Source organism: Taudactylus pleione, unplaced genomic scaffold, assembly GCF_031769625.1.
Source record: "Taudactylus pleione unplaced genomic scaffold, aTauple2 ptg000380l, whole genome shotgun sequence".
NCBI classification, from domain to species: domain Eukaryota; kingdom Metazoa; phylum Chordata; class Amphibia; order Anura; family Myobatrachidae; genus Taudactylus; species Taudactylus pleione.
This window is the reverse complement of record NW_028284781.1, coordinates 4,173,886-4,201,406: the sequence shown is the minus strand read 5'-3', so window position 1 is coordinate 4,201,406 and position 27,521 is coordinate 4,173,886. Positions and strand designations below refer to the sequence as shown.

At 41.2% G+C, this 27,521-nt stretch overlaps 1 protein-coding gene across 3 annotated transcripts in view; it reads left to right on the top strand.

Moving 5' to 3' along the window:
* The window catches only part of DIP2C (DIP2 acetate--CoA ligase C (putative)), a 530,217-nt gene that overhangs the window by 171,720 nt on the left and 330,976 nt on the right, over nucleotides 1-27,521 (top strand). For 2 of the 3 annotated variants that reach the window (XM_088445438.1, XM_088445440.1), the window contains exon 2: nucleotides 24,656-24,724. The exons of the other annotated variant lie outside the window; for it this stretch is intronic. In XM_088445438.1, the coding sequence (XP_088301564.1) occupies nucleotides 24,656-24,724 (69 nt within the window). The remainder of the gene's footprint in view (nucleotides 1-24,655; nucleotides 24,725-27,521) is intronic. 3 annotated transcript variants of the gene reach the window in all.

The window sequence follows — 27,521 nt, the reverse complement described above, 5'->3', positions numbered from 1 at the left end:
CCTGCTGCATATCGGGCTATTATGGTAGGCTGACTCTGATTGCACCTTTACAGTCTGCACACAACACGCAAAGCTTCCGGCTGCAGATTACCCGGAAATGAATCTGCTCCACTGACTCAGACATTTTAAATCTGGAGATTTCATGTATAAACAAATAATTGCACGGTAATTCTTCAAGAAATGTATTTTTAATTATAGTAGTAAAGTTAAAATTATTTTAAAACTGTGGCTATTTTGACTAATCTTTGGTCTTGAGTGCAACCTCTCTACTTACCTGCTGTCCTATCCTGTCCTTTTTGTTCCTCTGAGCCGATATTTGTATCTTGAGTCATAAAGGACACCCCAGGGTTTTACAGATGTTTTGTACAAGCTGGTCAGATCCCCTTCTGTGATGTCTCAGGTCTGACTGGGTGTCTTTCGTCTGATGGGGCTGAGGGGATACTGACTGGAGGTTACTGTGCAGGGTTGAAGGGGACAGGTAGGCATCACATACAGCAGATGACATGAGGTAGAGAAGAAAGTATACGAGGTGGTACAAGGGCGCGGAAGGGCTCTACCTGTTCCATGAGTGGCTCCACTCTTCTTATGATGGGCTTCACACATGCAATAAGGGGTGCCACCTGGCCATATAGAAGCTCCATTTGGCTCTATTGAGGCTCCATTCTTTGAACTTGGGCCTCCATACGCTGAATTTAGGACTCCATGTGCTTTCAGAAGGTCTTCATACGTTCCATGAGAAGATCTATGTGCCTCTTGAAGGACTCCACGTGAGCAATAAGCGGTGCCACATGGCCTTATTGGAGCTCTACGCAGCCATGCTGGGGCTCCATGCAGCCCTTTAGGGACACCCTGCAAACCAGGGGAAGTTCCACATGCTCATTTTGGGGTCCCATGCATCTAGGTTGAGGCACCATGCAATGTTAAAGTGCCTCGGGCACATGTTGAGGCTCCACAAGGTCTCGGACAGGTGCCACCGGCTCATTCTGGGGATCCACATGCTTATGATGTGGTGTCACATAATTATATTGGGGCCCTGTATAGCCATGTTGGGCCACCACGTATCTAGGTTGAGCCACCATGCAATGTTAAAGTGTCATGGGCTCATTTTGGGACTCCACTTTGTCTTGGATAGTCCTCTCATGCATATGTTATGGCAGCCCATAAATTTGTTGGTGCTCTATGCACCCTGTTGGGCCTTCGCATCTACAGTAGGTTGAGCCACCAAGCACTGATGTTGACGTGCCATGGGTACATGTTGGGACACCATGCATCCTTGTTGTGTTGCTAAGTACCTATGTGGAGACTCTGTCAGCCCATGTAGTGGGGTCACATGTATATGTTGTGGCACCACGTACCTTTTTGTTGGGGCTCTATGCGCCCATGTTGGGCTTCAACGCATCGATGTTGAGCCACCATGCTCTAATGTTCAAGCGCCACAGATACATGTTGGGGTGCCATGCATCCTTGTGTTGCCATGTACCTATGTATATTGCGGCTCTATTCACCCATGTTGTGGTGCCACATGTCTGTTGAAGCTCCATATGCCCAGGTTGGGGCCGCAATCACACCATATTTGGATACCATATGGCCCTCTGGTTTACAGGTTTTTGTTTAAGTGCTATGTGTTTACTTCAAAAATGTTGGTGCTAACATCCAGGAATATTTTGAAATTATTGTTGTTCGTGGAGCTGATTGAATGACTACTATTCTCCCAGGAATATGACTTTCATTAAGTGGCGTAACTACCGTAGGTGCAGGGGGTGCAGCTGCTATGGGACCCCTCTCCCTACACCTACGGTGCTAGACCTTGTCCGCCTCCTCCAAGCATCAATCAGGACTGAGGAGATGGAGCCGACTGGAAGACTAAGTGTTCCTGCCCTGCCCAGTGCGATCACGGAGCAGGTAGGTCTACTGTCGAGGGGAGTGAGGAGGGGGGAGGGGGTCACAGACCTATGGGGGCCTGTGAAAAGGTTGCTTTGAAGCCCCCTATGTCCAGTTACGCCCCCGCATTAATTTACTTTCAAATATCTCTTTCTGTACTTTTGAGGGTATGTATAGGGGAACATATTTCATGCTAATATACAGATATTCTTGAGCAAATCATCCATAAAACCTTTTTTTATATATATATTTGATCTCTGAAATGAAAAAAAAACTACAAAAAAAATAACAATACTATCCTTCACCTTTGATGCTCCGTATAATGTGGGTAAAAAAAAATGCAAGTATTTAATTTTAAGAATCAAAAATAAAACCTTGGCTGATTGTACTCATTTCACGTTTCAATTAGCTGCGGGAGCCGCGCGCACTAATCCCCGGAGGAAGGACTTTCCCTTGCAGTCTCAGGAGCTGCGAGCAAAAATCAGCATGAAATGCACACTCTGCATTTTAACATATGGGGAAACCCATAGATTTCAGCAATTTGCGTGGAATCTATGGGTTAGTATGCATTAATCCATGGTTTATAGCATGGGGAAAATGCAGTTTAATTTATTGAATAGCTCTTTGCTTGAAACTTGGAGATTCTTCCTGCACAGCAAACCCAGCGCCTAATTGAATTCCTCCCAAACTGTGATTTTTCTTTCTTTTTAAAAAATGTTCTCCATAATTCTGTACAAAATTTTTATTGCACATCATTTTAGAACACTTTTTGTTCAAAAGGGGCAATTCAGGTGTTTGAGCGGTATCCAATTAGCGAACAGCTAATTGATCCCCGAGATCGGCGAAAAACAAGGGTTTTTCGTCGATTATCCCCGTTTTTCGCTGATGGTTTTTTCACCATATCCTATTATTTTGAACAAAATAATAGGATCTATCTCACGAAAACACATAGGGTCTGCAGACTGATGTGTTTTCGCCTTTTTTAAGTTGAAAAAATGCAATTAACGTGGATTATTTTTGGGGACACATCAGGTCCCAAAAAAAAGCCCAGATAAGTGCCAGCATCGGGCTGACTTCGGGGCTAATTGGATAGCCTCGGGGAATCTATTAGCACCCGAACAATGTTCGGGGCTAATTGGATACCCCCCTTTGTCTGAATTAACATCTGTCTAAATTGTTCGGAAGCTATTTCAATTGTTTGCACAACCAGCTCCATGTTAGTCTAATGTGCCCTAATGCACATGATTAGCCATGTTAATCAGCTTCTACTGTGCTAAGTCCCAGCCGCTCTGCAGTTAAGGAGCGCCCGACGCTCACAACTAGCCCCAAAGCCCAACTTTATGCGGTTTTCTGCTCGCGCCTTTTGAGGGTGTGAGCAGAAATCCGCACTATATGCAACCTCGGACTGGTCACCCAAAACAATTGATTTATCTCCCCGCCACTTTATATGGGAGCTAATTCCCTCAAACCATTGAATCGTCCCAAAGATTGTTGAAGTTTTTGTTGCAAATACACCTTTTGCCTTAGTGATGCCTCTGGTGCACAGTGATTTTAGGGTAATCAGTTCAGTGAGTTACATGGCAGCCTCAATTCTATAAAATACTTTAAGGACAGGATAGCTTATTTACGAACAACTCAACTGTCCAAAATCTACATAGTCCTGGGTTTCAATGTTCTTTTTATTTTGCAATAAGGATCATTCAGTCAATAGAATAAATTTTTGGGGTCTTGTTCTTACAATATATATGCATATTCTGTGGACTGTCAGTTAATTTTTTATTAAATAGGAGTATTTACAATGACCAGTATAATTTTTTCAAATTGAGTAAACTTAATATGATAACAAGGACTGCTGTGCTTCAAGCAAGCAGTCCAAGAACATATTGCTTGGATGCACTAGTATCAACTGCAAAAGAGTCTCTGGAACAATTTTAATATGTTGGCAACTATGGATTTAGGTACACAATTATTACTGAATCGCAGCACCCTGTCAGCAACTGTCTAGCACAGGATAGACATTAGCAAGTGTATAAGTGGTTCTATGATTTAATGCAATTAGCCGTGAAAATGGCTGCCCTCGGATTTTTATGCTCTGAGCTATTTAATTATTAGAAGTCATTTTCATTGCGCAGTAAATCCAAGGTTAACCCATAGATTCCGAGATAAGTTCTGGGAGCTAAGGGTTAACGCATTCGCAGCACCAGCGATATAAGCACTTACTGCGGATTTCTGTTTGAGCCCTACGGTTAATTATCGAGGCTAATTTAATCCAGCCTGAAGTGTCTAATGCAAGTCTGTACCATGACTATTTCTTGTGTATTACTATAAAACAAAATAATATTCTATATTACTTGAATACTTGGATATAACTAAAGAGTGTGATGGTTTTACTTCCCTCTGTAGTTAAAGTAGTTAATAGTTTTCTACAACTGGAAATCTGAGCTGTACAATGGTACAGCCCTTTCAAACTTGCTGCTTCAATGCACCAACCTGAATGAGCATATGTTACCTAGGAGACACTAATTCATTCAATTCAGTTCATTTTAAGTTATTTAGCACAGTAATACACAGGCTTTGATATAATTTGTGTATTCAATTTTGTGTTAGCTTGTTATTTCTACAATAAAATTATCAGGCCATGGTTTTTGAATGCTATTGAGCAAGTACACTGATGCAATTTGTGGCAATGTCTCCCTGAAAATTGTATTTAAATGTTTGCAATTAAGATTATGTAGGTAGTTTTGATGTACTATTGACAGATAAAATGTTAATTCAAAGTGACAGTTTCCCTTTAATAATCAGATTAACTGTCAGCAAGTGGCAAATTTGTTTCCTGACTAAATTCCACATGCTTATATTGAGGGGAAAAGGTAGCCAAGAAACTGTTGGAAAGATAACAACTAAATCACTGCATCAAAATTACTTTATATCCTGATAAGCTTCTGAAAAACGAAGAGAAAGAAAGATGGTCACAGTAAATCAGCTGTCTCCATAGTAACCCACGTTTCATAGTCTGAATTTACCACAGATCTTCACTGCAGTATAAACCCTCAGAGCAGGGGCAACTCATCCATTCTTCTGAATGAAATATTTATTTGAAGGAAATTACATGCACTCTGGGACTAATATATATATATACACACACATATACAGTGTGTATGTGTGTGTGTGTGTGTGTGTGTATATATATATATATATATATATATATATATATATAATTGTGATTGTGTGTATATATATCTATATATAAATGTGTGTATGTATGTGTGTGTATATATATATATATATATATATATATATATATATACACACACACACACACTCTTCCTAGTATCCAATACTCTTGGAGGGAGGCATTCACAACTCCAATTTACTAAATCATGTCATTTATAGATTCATTGAAGCTGTAATCCACCATATATTACAAATTGTCAACGTTTCGGTTCTGCTTGCAAACCTTTCTCAGGACTGGCGATGATGCCTACTTAATGTTGAAAGACATTATACTGTAACATCTGTAAATAAATATAAACAATAGAAAAAATAAATAAAACAAAAAATTGAAAAATAAAAAAGTGACAATGTCTACCAGGGCCCACAAAAAGCTGAGTACATCCTCATAAACACAAAGACCAAATACATGTATTTTAACTAGGGATGTGCGCCGGACCATTTTTGCCGGATTTGGATTTGGTTCTAATTCGTCGTCCGGCTTTGGATTTGGATTTGGATTTGCCAAACTGCGGTGACTGGCTTTGGATTTGGATTTGGATTTGGATTTTTTTACAAAAATTGACAAAAAAAGCTAAAATCACATAAATTGGTCTTTTTTTTCTTCCTAGAGTATTATTAACCTCAATAACATTAATTTCCAGTCAATTTAGACCATATCACAGCTTATAATATTGTTTTCAACATTATTGGCCAAAGGTTGCAGTGAGCTGACTGGTTACTAAGCGACAAAGCAGCGGCACAACGACACAGACACCACAGTATAAAGCACATCTATGACACATTGCCACACAGCAGTGGCAGAAATGAAAAGTAGTGCACCCACCCAGTGGGGTACGGCCAGCAGAGTCACAGTACTTGTTTACAAAGTGGGCTACGGCCCTAGGAGTCACAGTGCACAATCTTATTAGCATTACACCGCACATAGGGCCTGATTCACATTACACCATAAAGTAGTGTCTCTTATTTATGTTACGACACACAGTAGTGCCCCTTTTACACAATGCCCACAGTAGTGACCCTTTTACACAATGCCCACAGTAGCGGTGTCCCTTACACAATGTCCCCCAGCAGTGGTGCCCCCTATGCAGTCCCCTTAGTAGTACGGTCCACTATGCAGTGCCCCCAGTTGAATGCTCCCCAGTAGTATGCCCCCCATTAGCAGGCCCCCCCAGTAGTATGTCCCCCATTAGCAGGCCCCCCCAGTAGTATGCCCCCCGTTAGCATGCCACCCAGTAGTATGCCCCCCCAGTAGTATGGCTCCCCCAGTAGTATGGCTCCCCCAGTAGCAGGCCCCCCCAGTAGTAGGCTGCTCCAGTAGTAGCCCCCCCTGTAGTATGGGCCCCCCCTGTAGTATGGCTCCCCCAGTAGTATGGCTCCCCCAGTAGCAGGCCCCCCCAGTAGTAGGCTGCTCCAGTAGTAGCCCCCCCTGTAGTATGGGCCCCCCCTGTAGTATGGCCCCCCCTGTAGTAGGCCCCCCCAGTAGTATGGCCCCCCCCAGTAGCAGGCCCCTCAGTAGTATGGCCCCCCCAGTAGCAGACCCCCCTCAGTAGTATAGCCCCCCCCAGTAGCAGGCCCCTCTGTAGTATGGCCCCCCAGTAGTATAGCCCTGCCCAGTAGCAGACCCCCCCCAGTAGTGCAGACCCCCCCAGTAGTATAGCCCCCCCCCAGTAGCAGGCCCCTCTGTAGTATGGCCCCCCAATAGTGCAGATCCCCCCAGTAGTATGGCCCCCCCAGTAGCAGACCCCCCCCCAGTAGTATAGCCCCCCCAGTAGCAGGCCCCTCTGTAGTATGGCCCCCCAGTAGTATTGCCTCCCCCAGTAGCAGACCCCCCCCAGTAGTGCAGACCCCCCCCAGTAGTATAGCCCCCCCAGTAGCAGGCCCCTCTGTAGTATGGCCCCCCCAGTAGTATAGCCCCCCCCCAGTAGCAGACCCCCCCAGTAGTGCAGACCCCCCCCCCCCCAGTAGCGCCCCCGGACCTTTGACAAGTAAAAAAATAAAAAAAATAAAACTTACCTGTATCCCCGCTCCCGCGCCGTCCGCTCTGTCACACGCTGAGGAGGGAGCCGGAAGACGGAGCTCATGTGTGAGCTCCAGCCGGCTCCCTCCGTGCAGCAGCCAATGAGAGTCTGTGTGACTCTCATTGGCTGCTGTAACAAACACACAGCTGCCGCTGGCGGCTGTGTGTCTGTGTCTGTGTAGGGCAGAGCGCTATCACTGCGCTCTGCCCTACACGCGAGGAGACCTGATGTCGGATTCTCTAGTGAGAATCCGACATCAGGCGGCCGCCGTTCGGCCCCGAACGGGGATCCGAGTCAGGCGGTGAACACCCGAACAGGGTTCGGGTGGACTCGGATCCCCAATGTTCGGAGCGGTTCGGATTCCACAGAATCCGAACCGCTCATCTCTAATTTTAACCACTATAAATTTATATATCTGTCCAAATAACTGGTGTAACTGTGAAACCTCTGAGGTATATACCATATATAGAGGTGACCCTCATAAACCGGATTAAGGACATAGTTTGTGTCCTGGATCACACTCCCATAAATAAAGCACAAATAGATTTACTCCGGTTTATGAGGGTCACCTCTATATATGGTATATGCAGTCCTTCTGTGGGGTTTTATTGCTATTAATATGGCAATGATCATTTAAATTGTTGACGACTTGCTAGATTTGATATCACTTGTGTATGGTTGTATTGGCTATAAATTTAGATTGGTATAATTGCGAACCTTTAAGGTATAGCACTTACGATTATTTGGACAGATATATAACTTTTAGTGGTTAGAAAATATATGGATTTGGTCTTGGTGTTTGAGGATGTATTCAGCTTTTTATGGGGCCTGGAGTTTACGGAGTGCCCCACTCATTGCTTTTGATGTGCTGAGCATCAATCTCTATATTATTAATGCCTATATCCTACATAGAAGTATTGTTTTTTCTTTACATAGCAAGGTACTACTTAGGCATGGATGGTCATTTTTCTTGGCTGTCCTATTACCAATAATGATTTATTTTTCAAAATCTCTGGAGAATATATAGTTATGGCTGTCGGCATTTTAAGTGATGCCACAGCACAGAGAAGAGACGCAAAACACATTTGGGGAGAATTACAGTTTTGGCTTAGCCATTATGTACCATTCTGGAACGGCACTTCGCAACCAGCAACATTTCAGGTTTTTCATTGCACTCCGTAGAGGTACACACTGGAATCTTGCAGTGTTAAGAGTATGTGCATAGCTAAACATAGCGGGATGTTCGGCTGCACATTGCTGCTAATTGATTTGGCCTAATTGTCTGGCTGCCAGACATAGTCAGTCTACTACAGAAGCTCGTAGACTGTCAGCATATCATGCGCTGGTGGGAGTGGGGAGGTGTCACTGTGGTTGCCATGGCCAACGCACAACACTGTGGATAAGTTTGCAGAATTAGCAATCAGTAATAGCAGTGTGAAGAAACAACCAAGGAGAAAGGGTAGATGCTTCAAGGAGTATTCTCTTACGCAACCCACTATTTTTGCATCAAATAGAAATGAATAATGTACCACTCTAATACAAAGAACATTAGAAGTCACCTCTGAACCGGTGATCTCCTCTTGTGCCTCATGCCTCAGTGATGTCACTAGGATCTACTGAAATGATTGGCAAACAGTGCGTTCAGCCCAAAATATGGCTGCGTCCACTGTGAGCAGAGGACAGATACATTGCAGCTAGTGCCCAGGTGATAATGACAGGAAATGGAGTGTCTTAGAGAAGGACAGATGTCACTTTTTAAAGCCATAAACAGCACTTTCTCCAGACAATAAAATCATTTTTCAGACAAATAATTGTGTGGTATTCCCGATCGAATCAATTTGCTTGTCATTTCAGACAGCTAAAAAACAATGTAATGGTGGCAATTTTCAAAAGATGCAGAAAGGAGAAATGAAAGCAATTTGCTCCAAAAATATATCAAACGCCATTGGATTACTTTTATTCTTTTTTATTATTACAACTTGTTTGTATTTTATTTTCATTGATTTATTTTTCCTGAGAGAACAGAGTGCTAACATTTTATGTTCTGATTCTGAAGAAGTTCAGCTTAAAAATTAAATTGTGCTGGAGGGAAAAGGATGCAGAGATATTTGCACAGAGGATCTTCTGCGGCAGCAGCTGATGTAGTGTCTGTAATTGTCCTTTAAAGTGATGCAAAATTGAAGAGGAAGATGCAGACTCAATTTTAGGTAAATGTTCATCATTTTGTTCAGTCATTCAGAAATAACAATTTAATCTAGATAGGATAGGGGTCTTTAAATAGCTAAGTGGTTTTTGGTGACAAATAAACATCACCTGTCGTATGAAAGTTTTAATTGTCCCATTTTTGGGACCAGCTTGCCGAAGAGACATTGCTCCCATTGCACTGCTAAAATGTGCTATATGTTGCCCAATAATTACAAAAACAAATTTTTATGATAGGCACCTTTTGAATATATTGATAAATATATATTTAAATATGGTGTCGGGTGGCGCATGTATCGGAACCAAGCGTAGGCAAGCCACGGCGATCTAGAATTGTTTGTATTTTAGATACATCTTTACTTGCGACTGAAGAAGTTACTGGGCTATAACGGGGTGTTCTCACTTCTGAACGAAGGCATGCAAAGAATCCAGCACAGAGGGTGACGCGTCAACACTTCCCCCCCATTGCCGGGTCATAGACTACCCCATTCCCCCTCCCACAGGTAAATAGACTACTCACCTAGGTGGCCAGGTGAGCCCAGGTGAGTAGTGTGGGGTTTATGGACTTTGGGCCTGATTCAGACCCACTCGCGAGCGGCTGTACGCTCGCAAGTGGGTCGATGGTCTGCACTGAGCATGCGCACGACGGAGGGAGCTCCGTCGTGCGCATGCGCCAGACACGACGAGCGAAGGACTTTCCTTCGCTCGTTGTGTCCGATCAAAGGGGGCGTGCTGTCAATGTTGATTGACAGCACGCCCCCTTTGGTGGGCGTGCCGGGGGCGTGCCTCCCTGACGGGGGCGTTCCCACGGGAACGCCTCCCGTCAGAAGCCGGCCCACTGACATCACTAGTGATGTCAGTGGGAGTGATTTTGGCTCTGATAGAGCCAAAATCACTCCGGAGCTTGCGGTTGAAAACCTCAACCGCAGACTCTGGCTCGCAATTTCGATGGTCGCGATGGTCACGACCATCGCGGCCATCAAAATGCACGCTCGTATAGCCTGTGGGTGGTGACCCACAGCTATACGAGCGTCCAGGAGGACGCTCCATGAAAAAGGAGCCCGGCCCTCATGCAGAGCGTGCGCTCTGCTCAGAGCGTACGGCTCTGAATGAGGGCCTTTATCTCCATCCACTTTATCTCTTTCGAAGGCTTAGTACATAGACCCCATGTTCCGGAGGGAGGGGGGTAGTCCATGACCATGTGGAGGGGGAAGTGCTGAAGCGGCACCCCTGTGCCTATGCAATATTCATTGTGAGCGGAATTGTGGGCTATACAAAGATGGCCGGAAGCATAAATACGCTACTTTTCAGATTTATATTTTTGCACCAGGGATAGGGCTGGGGCACATGTGTATTGATGATGAGGACGACGACTACTAGCAAACCAGATGTAGGGATAGGAGTGGTCCGTATGCAAAGATGCGTACAACTCTACATATACACTATGCACATTTAATTAATTGAATGCAATGCAGGAGCAATTACAGCTGACTTGCATTTAACGCTCAATGAGCACCAGAATGTTTGTTACCAAGATAAATGAATCAGTCAGAAAAGCAATCTGCATACATTTTGAGGTATGATTAGAGATGGCTATAGAGTAGGGGTGAGCGGGTTCGGTTTTACTCGGATTTACTCGGATCTTTAAACGGCATTTTATTGGCTATCGCCTATCATGTGTTTTGGATAGCCAATATAATAAATCCGAATTTGCGGTAAAGTGGGGATAAGAACCGAGTAAATCCGAGTAAAACCGAGCCTGCACATCCCTACTATAGAGTATCGGGTGGATTTCAACATGATGATATAAAATATAAAGTGTTAACTATTTGGAGTACGTGATTCTTTCCTAGTGTGCCAGGGTCGTCAGAGTCCTGAGTTTCCCTCTACAGCAGCGTTTTTCAACCACTGTGCCGTGGCACATTAGTGTGCCGCCAGCGGTTGTCAAGTGCACTTGTAGTGTAGTGTATTTTATTCCTGTGGAGGCCAATGTAGTTTGTTTTATTCCTGTGGAGGCCAATGTAGTGTGTTTTATTCCTGTGGAGGCCAATATATGTGTATATTTTTATGTGGGAGCCAATGTCTGTTTTTTCATTGGTCACGCACAACACATAGCTGGATAGTGTGCCTTAGCAATTTTAAAATCTTGTGTAATGTGCCTCGAGTTGAGAATGTTGAAAATCACTGCTCTACAGTTACACACCTTGCTGGTTTTAAACCTGATTTGGTGTAGTCAGAAGAGACAAATGCTGTAATACTTTATTATGTCAAACTGACACAATTGGGAGGCAATAGAAGAGCAGGGACGGGCTGGGCGGCAGGGTGCCATCTGCCTCCAGGGCTGGTACAAGCTTAATGATCCAGGGCTGCCTGGCTGCTGGAGGCAGACAAAGGATTCTTCTGCTCTCTGGCCGCTTGGTGCTATAAAATGTGTTATGCAGCAGGAGCTAATAGAAAATGGCTACCCCCACAGCAGGCTACAAAAACATGGCTACCGTCGGCCAATGGGGAGCCAGGTGTCCTTTCCCCCAGTGTTCACTGCAGAAGGAGAATTTATGCTGCAGCAGCTGCACATAGTTGGAAGCAGCACTAGGGATGGCCATCAGTATGGTTACCATCTATGGCAAATTATAATTTGGCCATTGATGGTAATCAACTATGCAATGGATGACCATTGATGGCTTCAACAAACGATGGTCATCCCTATTCCATGACTGACTAGCCCTTGGGCCAATCAGAACCGGGTGGCATGGCTTTGCGAGTGTCAGGGGAGGAGCTATGCACTGTGTCCCGTCAACTTGAAAAAAAAAAATATTCGGTTATGTTCTTCCATCGATGGAGGGAGATCATCTGGTTCTCCCCCATCAATGGGAAAAACATTTGACATTGGCCATAAACCATCGATTATGAATAGTCGATGGCCATCCCTAAGCAGCACTCCCCCCTTTTATATGTCTATACATGATTTTCTATCTAAACTATGTTTGAATAATTCAGGGTACTCTCATTAGACATCGCTACTATTATCCTTTAATATCAATTGTGTCACTAAAGTGTACCTGAAAAAATTACTTTTATTACATGTGCATATATTTCATCTTTTGTATTACTTTCTCATGTATACATTGCTGTGTGGAGACATGCCTTTGTGACCTGAGATTTTTCTGCCTACTGGTCAGTGTATACACTGCATGCACACTGGGGCTAGATAACATTTTCTAACTATTACCATACCATGTTGTCTAGGTTGATTTTTGTGCACTGCTGTTAATTATTTCCATAGCACAGTTGTTGAGTGTATATGCTCATCATATATACATATATCCCTGTTGCTTTGATCTGAACAGTGTTTTAAATTCACTAGCCCTTCAAGTTTGACAGTTGTGCTGACATTTATGTTAACTATTATATATGTACTTTCATCTATTTCTTATTATTCCCTGGTTGCTGGTTATTTTAACTTCATATTTTAAATGTAATAATTTTTTCCCCTTCCCCCTCCCTCTCTATTTGTGTATTTTCACTTTTCTATTGTACTGTTTAATGGATTTACGTCCACTTCTCGTATGTATTTGCTTTTGAAGATGATCACCTTGATTTTAATGTATATTTTTTAAAATTTACATTTTAAAATAGGCATAGTGCCCCTGACCCGAGAGTTTCTCTTTTCTTTTTTTTACTTTAATCTCCTTCCATTTATGCCCTCAGGGAGCACCTCCACAATTCCATACCCTTTGCATAAAGAGTAATTTATATGACATAGATGGAGTACCCTGGGATTTTAAGAATGTTTGTTTACACATCATCCTTCAACCAACCTCTCCTTAGGCAGGCCTCACGAAAAGTGTGACAAACTTCCCCATCAACAGTCCTAAGGTCTTCGAAGGAAGTAGGACCTGTAACAGTGTAAAGCAAACTTTGTAGATAGATGCATTCAAAATTTGTAGGATGTACATTGTAAACACGGCCAAGAGCTTCTGTTACTCTGATACCATGATGACCATCTACAGCGACTCCCTGTTTTCTGCACAGAATAACTTTGGGAGAAGCATTCCATGTGTAATATTTTGGCAGCTCACAATACAGCAGGGTCTTTGCAAAGTCATCATTTTGACACAGTTGGAAGAAAGAAGTAAAAGTTGTTGTGTAATTTAGTATAGTCAGAGAGCTGAGAATGCTGGCAAAGCCTGCTAAAGCTCTCTTCGATAATAAACATTAAGATCATGACAAAACATGACCACACAAAACACTTGCTCCGAGGCCCTACCCATATGCCGTGAGTCCCCACGATGAGCATCCACCAAAAAATGTGGTTTTAAATTAATAAAAAATTAACAGTAATTTCGATTTAAAATTTCTTTAGTTGCCTCCGCCGTGTATTAATATGCTCAGAAGTAAAATGTCACGATCTTTGCTTGTAAACTGTGGATTTGTATAGAAAGACAGAAGTAGAGAAGGACAAATTTTCGCTTTGATATAGTAGAAAAGAACAAATAGTAGATAAGCGAAATCCTTTTGTAATTCCGTACCTGACCTGTAGAGGGCGTATCCTATGCAAAAATTTGTGGTTTTTTAATTAATTAAAAAGTAACGGTAATTAATTTCGATTTAGTAGAGAAGATAGAAAAGAAAAATATAGTAGATAAGCTAAATCCTTTTGTAATTCCGTACCTGACCTGTAGAGGGTGAATGCTATGCAAAAATTGTGGTTTTTCATTAATTAAAAATGAACAGTAATTCATTTAAATTTCCAATTTTTTTTTTTTTTTTACGCCGTGTTATAATACGCTCGTATGTAAAATTTCTCGATCGTGGCTTGTAAACTGTGGATTTGTATAGAAAGACAGAAGGACAAATTTTCGCTTGTATATAGTAAGATGTGGAAACTCTTTTTAAATGTATACATATCCTGGCTACCAAGAAATTCCAGTGCTCAATGACTTTCTACCTTTTCCCCCTTGGTTTATTCCTATATTTTATATCAGTCATTAGAATAGTCTCCGTTTGTCAGATGGGGTTGGTAGGTGATGTATTTGATTATAGTTCTAATAGGCAGGGTTTAAAGTGGGGCGGAGATGGAAAAATTAGTTGTATGATCCATTCATCTGTGACAAAAGGGAGCCAAGCAGTGATGATGATAGTGAAGTCACAGAAAAAAATCTTGCACCAAGCTACTATATATGAGATGGTAAGGGTGAAACAGCAAGAGTGTGTCTGAAATTGAGGTTTGGAATGAAGCAAGTCAGAGAAAAAATTGTTGTGCTGTTGACTGCTGCTGCAGGGCCTCGGGCTGTGCTCTGATTGACTCTCTGAGACAGTGAGAGACCATCAGAGATAGCAATGTGCCCTGTTGCTTAGATGCAGCCTAAAGAGGGGAGGGAGTCAGGTACTGAGCAGGGTCATGTCTGAAGAAGCCAGGGAGTGAGACACAGCCTCCAGCAAACCCATGAAGATGCCCTGATGCAGACACAGTAGCCAGGGGAAGCATAGCTATCAGGAAGAAAAAAAAAAAAAAAAACTATTGGAACACCATCAAATGATTTCCATTTGATAGTGGCAAACATTGGACCGCCGCCATGAAATGGTAAACACACTACCATTGCTGAACCTGCAGGCGAACTCTGGCCACCACTCTTCCACCGTGATGTGCTCCCTCTCTAGCATGTTGTTCCCACTCAGCCACACACCCTCGGTGTGTGGCTGACTGGAAGTGAAGCGCTGTTCTCGGACAGGGGCACCACGGCGAGGAAGCTCAACAGGAAGCCCAGGAAATACACATGGTACATTGTGCAAAGAGGACATTGCTCATTGCCATCTTCGTCAGCTGAGGAGGGGCTCACATGGAGGCTGCAGAAATATGCACAGGTACCCCAGCCTCAGGGACAGTACGAATAGTGTGGCTACGTTATTTGCAGGATTGAGTCCCTTTTGTGCGTGGAAAATACCGGTGCTGTATATGTGCTAAGGATTGAAGTACGTAGGACACCCAAGGAATCATGCTCTTGCAAGTCTCCCAATATTTTAAAAGGACAAAGAGAAACCTTTAAGATGAATATAAATAGGTATGTTTTTTTGTGTTCATTTGGAGAAATCCTATAAAGGAAGAGAATTGAAAACTTTTCCTTCTTTCCTTGCTCTACAACTTTACGTCATTGTATTTTTTCTTCCCCATTCTTAAGCTCATGAGACAAAATGGCAGTGGTTAAGTTTTAAGCTATAGTAAAATGTATCGTTTATAGACTATTATGTAGTTATTTTTACATATTCTTTTTTTCTAGCTATTTCTCACAGTAACCATAATGAAGGAAATTACCCTATCTGAAGAAATTGGTTTAGGATTATAATGTTTTTTTCCCATCACATAGCGAGTAGTAGTTTTTCTTTGCTACAAACTGTTCTTACAGCCTAAATGAGCCATATGGTGATGTATTACTATTATATGGTGCATTTAGGAACCAGACAAGCACTTTTGAGAGCAAGTTGAGCGGATATACATAAATTAGTATTTTTAGTTCTAAAGGTGCCCTTAAGACATTGGAAGAATAAAATAAAAAAAGCCGCATGGCCATGAATTTAACAAGAACTGGTTTCTACTTTCTATTACAGTATCATACCCACCCCATGTCTGTATGTCGACATTCATAACCTGAGATCGTCGACATGGTCATAATGTACAGTAGACAGTGATGAAATGTTGACAAATGATGATGTCGACATATCGTCCCTGGTGGCCCAGTGGTGACTTACCTGCTTCCGGTGGCTCTAGCAGTTTCTTCCGGGTCCCTGTGGTCATGTGACTGGTGTTCAGGTGAGTATTTCTCCCCTAACCCTTATCCCTATCCCTAACCCTTCCTGTATTGCCCAACCCAGACGTTTCCAAACTCAAGGTTCCCCAACAGTTCCGGTTTTAGAGATATCCATGGTTGGGCACAGGTGACTTAATTAATGCTTCAGTTGATTTAACCACCTGTGCTCAACCATGGATATCTCTAAAACCTGAAATGTTTGGGAGCATTGAGGACCGCGTTTGGGAACCTCTGGCCTAACCCTAACCTCCCCTCCCAGCCTAACACTAATGTCGAGATTTTGTCAATATCAACTATTCACCTGTTATTCTGAGATCGTCAAAATAATTATCAACATGGTGGTACCGACATTTATTGTTTACCTAATGACTACATCCCGACATAATGGTTTTAGGGCTTAATTTCTTACATATGTTATGATTATCCTTCCCTGATGTACTACACAGCTACTCAGTAACATTTTGAATATTGGACCCACTTTCTCGGGAGAGTTTTTAAATTCCAAAGTGTCTGACATACAGGCATTCCGAAGGAGAGAAAAGCAAAGGCAGCACTCAGAGTATCACCACTTGAATAAATAACCACAAATGAACAATTGCAAATGTGAAATTAAAAAATATATAAGTTAAATAAAATCATGTATATATACAGAGCCACCATCAGGTGGGCAACACCAGTACACATATAGGGGGGCCCACATAACCCACAGGCATCCTTTTTTTTTTTCAAAACTGTCTGCTCACTTGCACATTGGTTTATCATATACTTATTATTGATGCAGGGAGTACTCATTTTGGATTGCAGGGGGCTATGTTCCGTTTGTGAGGTGCAGAGTGTGATATTATGTTGTGTGGTGCAGGGGGTTGTATTCTGTTTTGGGTCAGGGCCGCCATCAGGGGGGTTCATGGGGAATGGATATAAGTGGTCCCGTGATGTGGGGAAGCCAGATGAACTGATGATGCAGGTTACAAAATACTTCTCATTCACAGGCAGTCCAGTGAATGAGAAGCATTTAGTGGCAGTAATAATCAGCACTGTAGGTGACATTAAGGTGTGGCACAGGGGGGACATTTATCAGGTGCACACATTTGCTTTAGAGGGGGCACCCTGCATGATTCACTTTTACTGGACCCACAATTCCTGATGGCAGGCCTGTATAAATTCAAAAGAAAATGCTCAAATACACCTGCACACATTTATGATATTGTAAATATTGACATAAAGTAATGTCAGTTGGACCCTGTATCGTTTATATCCTATCATATAAATATCCTCATCAGGGGTGCTGCCAATTTACAACAAGAAATAGTCGCTAAAGTATTGTTCGAGGGATGGTGGACTCACTTAAGCAGTTCTATTGAAAAGATAAAAAATTACTTTTATTAGATATGCATTCCATTTGTTTACAAGACGAGCAAAATATGTTTAAAATGATAGAAAATGTCAAGACAAGAATAAAAAGTTTAGAGTAAAAACATTGTGAAATAAAATTATCACACTGTGTGCCTCCATTTACATGTGTCATGTTAATAAATATCTTTGAACCTTTATTGGCATAATAATACTAAATATAGGTCAATCTAAAATAGAGGGAATGTTTGACACTGTCACAAATCAGATTAGGAACAGTTTTGGGACATATATTAGCCATCTTATGGATTCGTTAATAATGGAATCTATCTCTTTAACATATGATCAAATATTGAAAAATAGGTACACTAGTCTGGGTTTATAATGTCTATGAATGTGCCTCTAGTATCAATAGGCATTTTTTAACATGACTGACCTCAACCTAGAAGGACCACCTACAGATCCTAAGAATAGGGAAGGAATAGTGATCTGGGTTACTGGGGTCCACAGTTGTCTAGCTTAAGACTTGAAATATTGTTATATAAAGGTACCTTTAATCTTTTTATTCTAAGCACTCTTTATTCTTCTCTGGAAATTGTCTATATTTTTATCATATTTCCCTGTGTTTGTCCACAAATAGACTTTTTTCATTTTTATAATGTATATCTAATAAAAGTTTAATTTTGATCTTTTTAGTAGAACTGCTTAAATGACTGCGCCATCCCTCGAACAATACTTCCTCTTCCCTTCAGCACTGTTCTGAAGGCACCAGTTGGTCAGTTCTGTGTCTATTAGGTTTAAAAAGCAGTGACTCTGAGATGTTGGAGGCACAGTTGAGGTGATGTCCCGTGAATACAGGGACTTTTACTGTTCTGAAACTAATGCTGATGGTACTTTGAGTATCTCCATAACATCAGTAGTCCCAGGCCTCCGACAGCTTCTGTTTTCACACTTTGGTTAAATAGGTGTAATAGAGTTTATTTTACCTTGAATAGGAAAAGAGTCCATAGATGTCTGAATTGATCTTTTTCCGCACTTTTCTTTTCTGTTCTTCCCGTGTAGAAAATAAGACGCCAACTGACCATTCCAATTAATGAAAGTAGAGTTTGTCTACAGCAAGTAGAGTTATTAGCTTGCTGCCGGAGGCAGGAGGTAGCAGCGGATCCCCATTGTCACTAGTAGATTTGATAACAGCATTGATGAGCTCTGTTTAGGAGATGTCATGAATGTTGATATTGATGAATGATAATTAAAGTGCTGAAGGGTGATAATGTGTCTGTGAGGCTTCTGTGTGAATCGTGCTGTTCAAATACTTTGTTTTAATGTGTATTTAAGATTTCTCTAAAATCCTATTGTATATTTAGTTTTGGGGGTTGCATTGGAAACTACTCATTTATTTATGGGTATTTTATAATATTTTTGGGGGACAGTCCTGTGTTCTGGCAGTCACAGGGGGATGTCAGCTGTCAGACAGGAGAACATGGTATTGTCTGAAATGTGTGTTATTTGAAATAACAAAATCTGTTCCAATTTTGTGATTAGGAATATTTGGGGTGTATTGTCCTGTTAAAAGAAAAACGAAATAGTATTGTTAGGAATCGGTTATGTGACAGTTTATATTCTGCTCTTTGTTTAATTGCATTAACACACAATCTATTATGATTAATGATGTCATTTCTTATATTTAGGCATTATTCCTATTATATTGCAGTGTGTTTTATTGAGTTTTTATGGATATCTTAAATGAGTTTTTATATTTCATATTATTATGATTCCATAGTGTCAGTGGCCATTGTCCAGAGAAGCACAAACCTTCTCTTCCAGCTAAACATTCTATCTTTGTACTTTAATGGAGGATAATCTGTAACTCCATCTTCTATCTTCACTCATAATGACTATTATAAAGCTCTCCGGCTATGTCTATACAGTCGTTTTTAATCTACTGTATGCTATACTGGATTTATTTTACTTCTGGTAGATGTTAGAGCAATGTCTGCATAATACAGGATCGATGTAGGCATTATAGAAAATGATGTTCTCATAAACTTGGCGTCATGTGAAGGCGTCTGCTCACAGTAAGCATAGGCTTCAAGGATCCTAAGTTTACGATCATCTCCTCATTCTTCCTCTGCTTAACACCTGAAAAAAAGGAAACCCGGATGGTGGATTAAAACTGCCGGAGTATAAATCCTTTGTAGGCCAGCAAAGCTTTTTTAGACCAGATGTACGTGAAAGCACAGTGATGTTGCTGAAAACATTGATCTATTCTGGACAGTTAATGTTGGTTGAACTGGACAGTAAGTTCTGTAGCATGTAGAATAAAACCATTCTGTGTGTGAAGTTACTAGGAATTAGATAACATTGTGCTACTTACGATAGCTATAGCTATATGGCCTACCCACTGCATAAATGAAATTGTGACCGTTTCTGTGTGGCCATAGTAAGGTTTCTCAGCACCTTCCTATTCTCCCCCAGGAACCCCCAAGTTGGAAAGTGTGGTGAGGTGCCTCTCCAGGGTGCTGTCTGGGCACGACTGTGCCACTCTCTCACCCTTGCAACCTGGGGGGAGATACCGGCCTCACACCCATCATTAAAGCCCTGGGACATGGATCAGATCCAATCAATTGGTGGTCCTAGTGAAAGACTTGATGCAGATACGCGATCAGATAAAGTGAGTCTAATGGGCAGTACCCAGAACTGGGAACTGAAAAGTCAAGTAGCATAACCAGGTTTTACAGGTAAGTGTAGGTGAAACCAGGTCTCTGCTTACACTGAAGTGCAGGCAATAGATTTTGGACACTAGAATGGGGATAATGAATTACATAATTGTTGTGCCACATCATTCTGTAGGAGTTGTGTCCACATTGTTGGTAGATCTTGTTTGGTAGGTGGGTACACACTGACAGATATATTGGCCTATCACCTGATCAGCCAATATATCCGGTGCCCGTCGGCCAGTGTGTACCCACGATATGTCTGAGAACTACGTCATTCACAGACCTATCGCGTCGGCTGTGCTGCACAGACTATGGACAGATATATCAGCAGACATATCTGTCCATCGGCAAGTGTGTACAGGCGGGCTGCAGACAGCCTGAACACATGCAGCCACTGGGAGGGGGCGGACCCTCTTCCGACCTGCCCTCCGGCCAGCGGGACCCGCGGCTGCCTGGAAGATGTTGGTCGTTCAGTGTATATGAATGACCATCATCTGCAGATCACTCGATCTGCAGATTCATCACAGGTGGGTACACACCTAGCAGATATGAGGATCAGATCATTGCAGTCCCTGAGTGAGCTGAGGAAACACCCAGTAACCCTACATTTATCAAGTGATTACAGCTGCATCCATTTTATGCTGCCCTGAGAATGAGATGCATCAGTTCCCATAACCACTAATCACAGTTATTGCAATGCAGGTTAATGTTTTTGTTGTACCTATACAAAAAATATCTTCATTGTGCAGGTCTATTCATTCAAAGTTTTTTTTTTTAAACTTGCACATTAAAAGTTTTACTGCTTAAACTGAATACAAAGCAGATGTGAACACAGACTAATTGGTCTCCCTCCCCCCTTTTTTTCTCTCTAGGCATTTTTCTGATATGCTTTAGAATTAAATGTTTTCTGCAAGATAAATTGCTAATTGCACCTAGCAATTCCCATCTGTGAAACATTTTTTATACATGTAACTATAAAACAAAATAACATAACTTTAGTCTAAAAAGTATCCATATCTGAAGACCACACTGTTATTTTATAGATTTTATTTGATGATGATGATGTTAAGCAGCCCACATGGATGTGCACAACATATATGTGCCATATAATGCCAATGCTACCCAAAAGCATGCTTATGAACCCGTGTAGAACTAGAAGGTTTAGTTTTAGTACCAGTCACCCCAAGGCAATTGTTATTAAAGATTTCAAAAATGTGTCTGCTCCATTAATTGTTTTGAATGTAATTGTGAGAAATTGAGGTCAATGGAGTGACCTAATGACCTTCAGAACATAAAGTGGAGCAACCAGTTTGTTTAATTGACCTTGTCTTTTACATATCAATACGCAGCTTTTAAACAGGTCTAGGACTTCCATTTATTACAAATTCATTGATTTTGGAAGTGGAAATCTTCAATATAGAAAGTTTTATTTCCTAATAATTAAAAATGGCTATCTCTGATTTAAGGGAACACTTGGGTCCTGAAGATGTCTCTGCTGGTTTCTGATACCGAAGAGGTGAGGGAGGTGAACATATATAATTCACATTAGCATACAAATACAAAATAATCTGCATAAACCTATAATTCCAAGTGAGGGTGTTTAATTTGGCAATATCTAACATAAATGAAAAGGAAGTATTATTTATGTGATATTTACATTGAGCGTATATATGATTTTTTTTTTTTTTGTGTTACATATTAATTCATTGCATCTACTGTACTTCTAGTGCATCGATGCCTTCTATTGGTGGTGACAGTGTAGACTTCCCACTTTAAACCATAACTAGTAATGAAGTATCTCATCCACTAAACTGGTGAGGAGTGGTTAACCTAATTTGTTCCAGTCCGTTGTCCTTTTTTTTTGTTGTGCTTAAATATTCTGACCTAAATAAAATGTGTAATGTGTTGATTGCTTATAGAAGACTAGAACCTGTGATATTACTTTTTTGGCTATACTGCATAGCTACTGTCATACCATACTTATTCCTGGGCTAACTTGCTGAATACCTCTCAGGTTTCCTGCTATGAGGCTAATGGAAACCAGCCCAGGAGAGGGCAGAGCTCATAAAAATGCTTAATATAAAATGCTCTCTCTAGAGTGGACATGATGGCCATGGCAGGGCCGGAAGCCTTCAGGGGGCCCAGGGTACTTAAGACAGGACGTAGTCTCTGGCCCTCTCCCAATAATCAGCACCACCCCTCTCGTCGTCCAGCCCTCCCCTACTGATTCTGCTGCTTGTTAGGACAGAACTGAGCTGTGGGTGACAGAGCTGGGAAATGCTTGGGTGCAGGGGGAGAGACCCGGGTACAGGACTGAGGTGGACAAAGGATAGATGCTTGGGACAGGGCCCCAGGCACAGGTAAGCAGAGCCGGACACAAAAGATAAGGATTGGTGCAGTATCCAAACCCCCCCCCCCTTTGGCCAGGGGTCCTTAGGAGTGCGGGGTCCCGGGACATCATGCCCCTGTTATCCCCAAACCTTCCCTTAATCCGGCTCCCATGGACATAAAGCTAAATTGCAATGTAAAGTTTTGATCAGATTTGTCTGGAAGGGCTCCCTTACACTGACCACATTTGTCATTTTACTACACAGATAATACCTCCTCTGGCAGCATCACAAATGGCAAAATAAAGACATTGTATAAGCCTGTATGTAATGACTAGATATGTACTGTAGGTCAAAGCGCAAATAACTAAGAGGGTCATGCTGAATTATTATTTTGTCTTTCTTTTTTTCATTTCCAGTTATTTCAGGAAAAGAACAGATTTTTTTTTTGTTATTAATATGATTTTTACCACCGTAGCTTTGTATAATACTTTTTTTTTATCTGCTTTTTATTTTTAACCCGCAGTACTATTCTAAAACACTTATTGTTAATGCTAAAGTTAGATCTTGCTGAGTAAAATGAAATGGAAAATGCCTAAATTCTACCTAGTTGCCTATAGGTTTATATTTAGCTATGCCACCTGCCCGATTAAATGGCTTGATTGTCAAAAATCGGTATAACCGTTCCATTGTGTTCATTGTATACATTGGGGGGAATTCAATTCAGCGCTTTGGTGAATGGCCGCGGGAGGGAGCTCCCGCAGCTATTCAATTCAGCGCAGTGTTTAGGCAGCTAAAGGGTTTCCTCTCGCACCCCCTTGGGGTTGTGAGGAGAAATCCGACAAAAGTGCCAGGCACGCAGCTGTTTGCCGGCTTAGCGTGGCGCTAACAGCTGTGCGCCCGGCACTTTAGTCAAAGAATGCCGGTTACCGCTCCTTAACACCCAGGTTAAGTCGCAAGAACCGGCATTCTCTGACTTACCTGCTTCCCAACAAGGCACACACCGCATTGAATTGAATAGCTGCTGGAGCTCCCTCGCGCTGAATTGAATTACCCCCAGTAAGTCAGAATGGAAAAGGCATTTGAAAGACAATTATATACATTGTGATATTTTAGTTTTGTGTCCGTTATGCTGCTCTTTCGGTCAGTTGAAGTTTACTCATTACCTGCACACAGGTAACAGCCATGTTGTGGACTAAACCAGTAGTCATGAGAATGCAGCCAATCAGAAACTGGTATTCTCACATTAGTGATGTCACTAATATTTGCTAATGAATTTATAGTTACAGCCTCATGGATGGATATTGGTTTAGTTCACAAAATGTCTTTAATTTGTGTAAGCAATGGATATGCTTATTAATTACTTGTACATTGAAATAGAACATAACCTTTTTTTTGTTATGAATTAGGCTGTCATGCTTTTTTTTATTTTATTACATGTATTAAAGTTTGTTTGTTGCCAATTGTAAAGTGCTATTGATTATGCTGGCACTAAAACCATAAATGTTAATTTAAAAAAATGCATGCCCATTTTAATAAAAATATTTGTATACTTTTCAGGGCTTGCTTGTTAAATAAATTTTTATATGCGTGAAAATACAAATTTTGACTTTGATAAATATAGTGCTTCACTTATTTCTCTCAAAGGAAAGCTAATTCAGTAAACTGCAATTACTTTGGGACACTAGAGTGCCCCTCCGAATGCTCGTGCTCTCAGTTTAATAGTCATCAACTATTTCTGGTAGGGATATGTGGGTATAGTTATTGTGAAAGTGTGTGGATTTTTCTTAAGCAAATTAGTAGGGTTTGCAATTAACCATTAGATATTGTGATGATATAGGGGGAGATTAGAATTTTCAAATACATGTAGACACTTGCCTACAGTTTCTGGCATATTATATTATACTTTCTAAAGTAAATGGTATTTTTTTTTTCCTTTGATAATCCTTGTGCATTTGTTTTTAGCGCTATTTTTTGTTGTTGTTGGTAATGATTTGGAAAAAATTGCTAAGGCTCAGATGTTTTAGTGTTTCAAAGGGCCATTTTAATTAATTAAAGTTATGTGTTGACTGCAATGACTAATTTCACTAGCTTTTTTTTCCAAAATAACTGTTTTCCAGGTCATCCATGTATCTCGGGTCCCTCAGCAATGAGATGGCATGAGAGGTCTTGGAAAACAGCCGCATTATGTAAGAAGGATTCATACATATTTTCAAAAATTTTTTATTGTGTTTGTGCCGTGTTTCAACGTCTCCTTGCCAGTGTAATCCCTGTGATTTATTTCTGCAATCATGCAATGTTGTGCTGCCGAGATTGTGCCAATCAGGAGCTCCTTCATGGCGACAATAAGAAATTAGGCTAAAAGCGTGTCAAGAGCTTGTTCTCGGTCTCTAATTACTATGTCATGAAATTCCAGTCTCTAGCATATCATTTAACTTGTTGATTATCCATTGATGTGACTGTTAGGTTTAATGCCCTGTGATATTTAGGTAGCATTAAATATGAAATTCTAAATATACATACCGGTACATGTTTATTGAAAGTGGTCGTATTAGTTTAAATATTAATAAACTTAGCTTCTCAAAATGAAATGGGGAAATAAACACACAGTTCATGAGTCTTAAGATGCCCACACACTGGACGATTTTAGGCACGATTTGCACGAAAACTATGCATCAGAATGATACATTGTTACAAAAAACATGCAAATCGCGCAGCTTCCAGGAACGATCCAATGCGCGCTGTCCCTCGGGTCGTTTGTCGTATCTTCAGATTTTACCTACTGCAGGTACGATCTGGCAATCTCCTTAACGATGCGCTGGAAATCATTAAGGATGCACGATAGGTCTTTAGTCACATTGCACAGTTTAGCAAGATATTGTCTGTCCAGGAGTGTCGGTGAGTTGCCCGGGGAGTTCAAGGTTAATCGTTGACGACATCACATCTTTTGCAAGTCGTCCAGTGTGTGGGTACCTTAACAGTTGTGCACTACTATAAGTGCTGTGTTGTATTCATTCATATTACTTGGATGGGGACTGTTGAGCATTCATTGTCCTGCAGACCCCGATGGAGGCAGATCATAAATTGGAAAAGTTTGTTTGAATGGGAAATCTATTATGATATTTTACTGGGTTTGAACACTGTAATACACATAAGGTATTACAAAAAATCTATTAAATATCTAGTACTTCCTGCATCTTGGAACTCTTTACTTCTACCAAAATACATCTCTTGAGGTCTGCAAATAATCAAAATGTCTTTTATTGGAATTCAATGTAGAAGATGATTGGTCACAGGAAAAACACAAAAACACAATTTGCATGCTTAAATATGTGACTGACTGTGTTAAATAGACCCTTGACTAAATAGTGTTTCTTAATCCCAGGATTTGGATTTAAAGCTTTTATGTTACGTCAGTCCCTTTCTCAATATCTTGATAGAAGAAAGATTTACAAAAGATCAATGACAATATCCTATAATTTCTACTACAGTTACATAACTCTCACCATTAGTTAATCACAGATTCGGGACACATAGAGCCAAATGTAGTAAGGTGAGTGTTTAGCAGTAAACTCCCACATTGGTCGAGCTTTATCTTCAAAATGGGAAAACATCCGGATGAGAGTTTAAATCGTGACAGTTTTTTTGTTGAGTCTAAAAAAAAATGCGAGGTTGCAGGTTCTCTGACTCTATTACATTGGCCGAGTTTAAAAAGTTTCAGAGTTACTGCTAAACTCTCACATGTTCTAAACTCTCACCCCATTCCATTTGGCACATAGACATGGCTGCTGCATACAAAGGTTGACTTTGTCACCCAAGAGCATGGACTCAAATCTGTATTGTCCTGCGGAAATAGGGATGGTTGGAGGTCTGCAGTTATATAAGCGAACAAAAATGAATAGAAAATAAAATACAAATACTTTAACACTTAAATTGCTGATATTAAAAAACAAATCACAGCAAAAGGGTGTACTATATACCTTCCTGCAAACCATCTGCAGCAGGCCTGGCCGACCTGTGGCTCTCTGGCTGTTGTGAAACTACAATTCCCAGCATACCCTGCCACTGATCAACTGGTAAAGCATGCTGGGACTTGTAGTTTCAGAACAGCTGGATAGGTTTGCCAGGCCTGATCTAGAGGGTCACTAAACTTAATATAGTGACCTATATTAAAGAGTTACTAATAGCCTTCACAGATGTATAATTAACTATTTCAAGGAGAAATGGAGTTTAAAGTTGTGATTTGTAAGGACACACCACAGGCTTCCTCTCAGTAACCAATTTGAAGGACATGGCTGCCAGTTGTTGTGTTTGTTGTGTTAGTTGTTTTTGTGTTTGTTGTGTATGTTTGTTTTTTAATAAAATATTTTCAGGAAAAGTGCAAAATGTTGTAAACATCTTAAACTCTGTAAAGGTACGTGGGCATAGAGTAGGCGATTCAATTGTTAGTGCCGGCGGCTGTCAGTGTCAGGTGCCCGATGGAGCAATTCAATTGTTGCTCCATTAAGGTGCAAACAGCCGCCGGCGCTGGCATTTCTGCTCGCCTCCTGCTGAGTGGGAACAGTGGAAAAAGTCTGTGGTTTGGGCGCCCAAACTGTAGTTTAAAACCGATCTAATTGGGCGCAGTAAGAGCGATAATTAATGATCACCCAAAAACAATGCAATTACAACATTGGGTGCCAATTAATTAGCGCAACTTAAAAAAACGATTTAATTGCCCCCTTAGTGATGATGTAATTTTAATTAACTTAATGCTTATTCCCTCTTAAGCCTACTGTACTTCATTCTTCCCCTCCTCCCCTCAAACTGTACAGCAAATAAAAGCATAAAGTACAAGTGGTTACATTGTGTAAAATTACCCCATCCACCACTGCGCAATGGCATAAATTGCGTCCTCCCACATTGGGGACGGGGACTGATGATGTGAATCATGTTGTTCATGTCCCCCTCCCTACCCAGTTTAAGTGACACTGAATAGGGTAATGC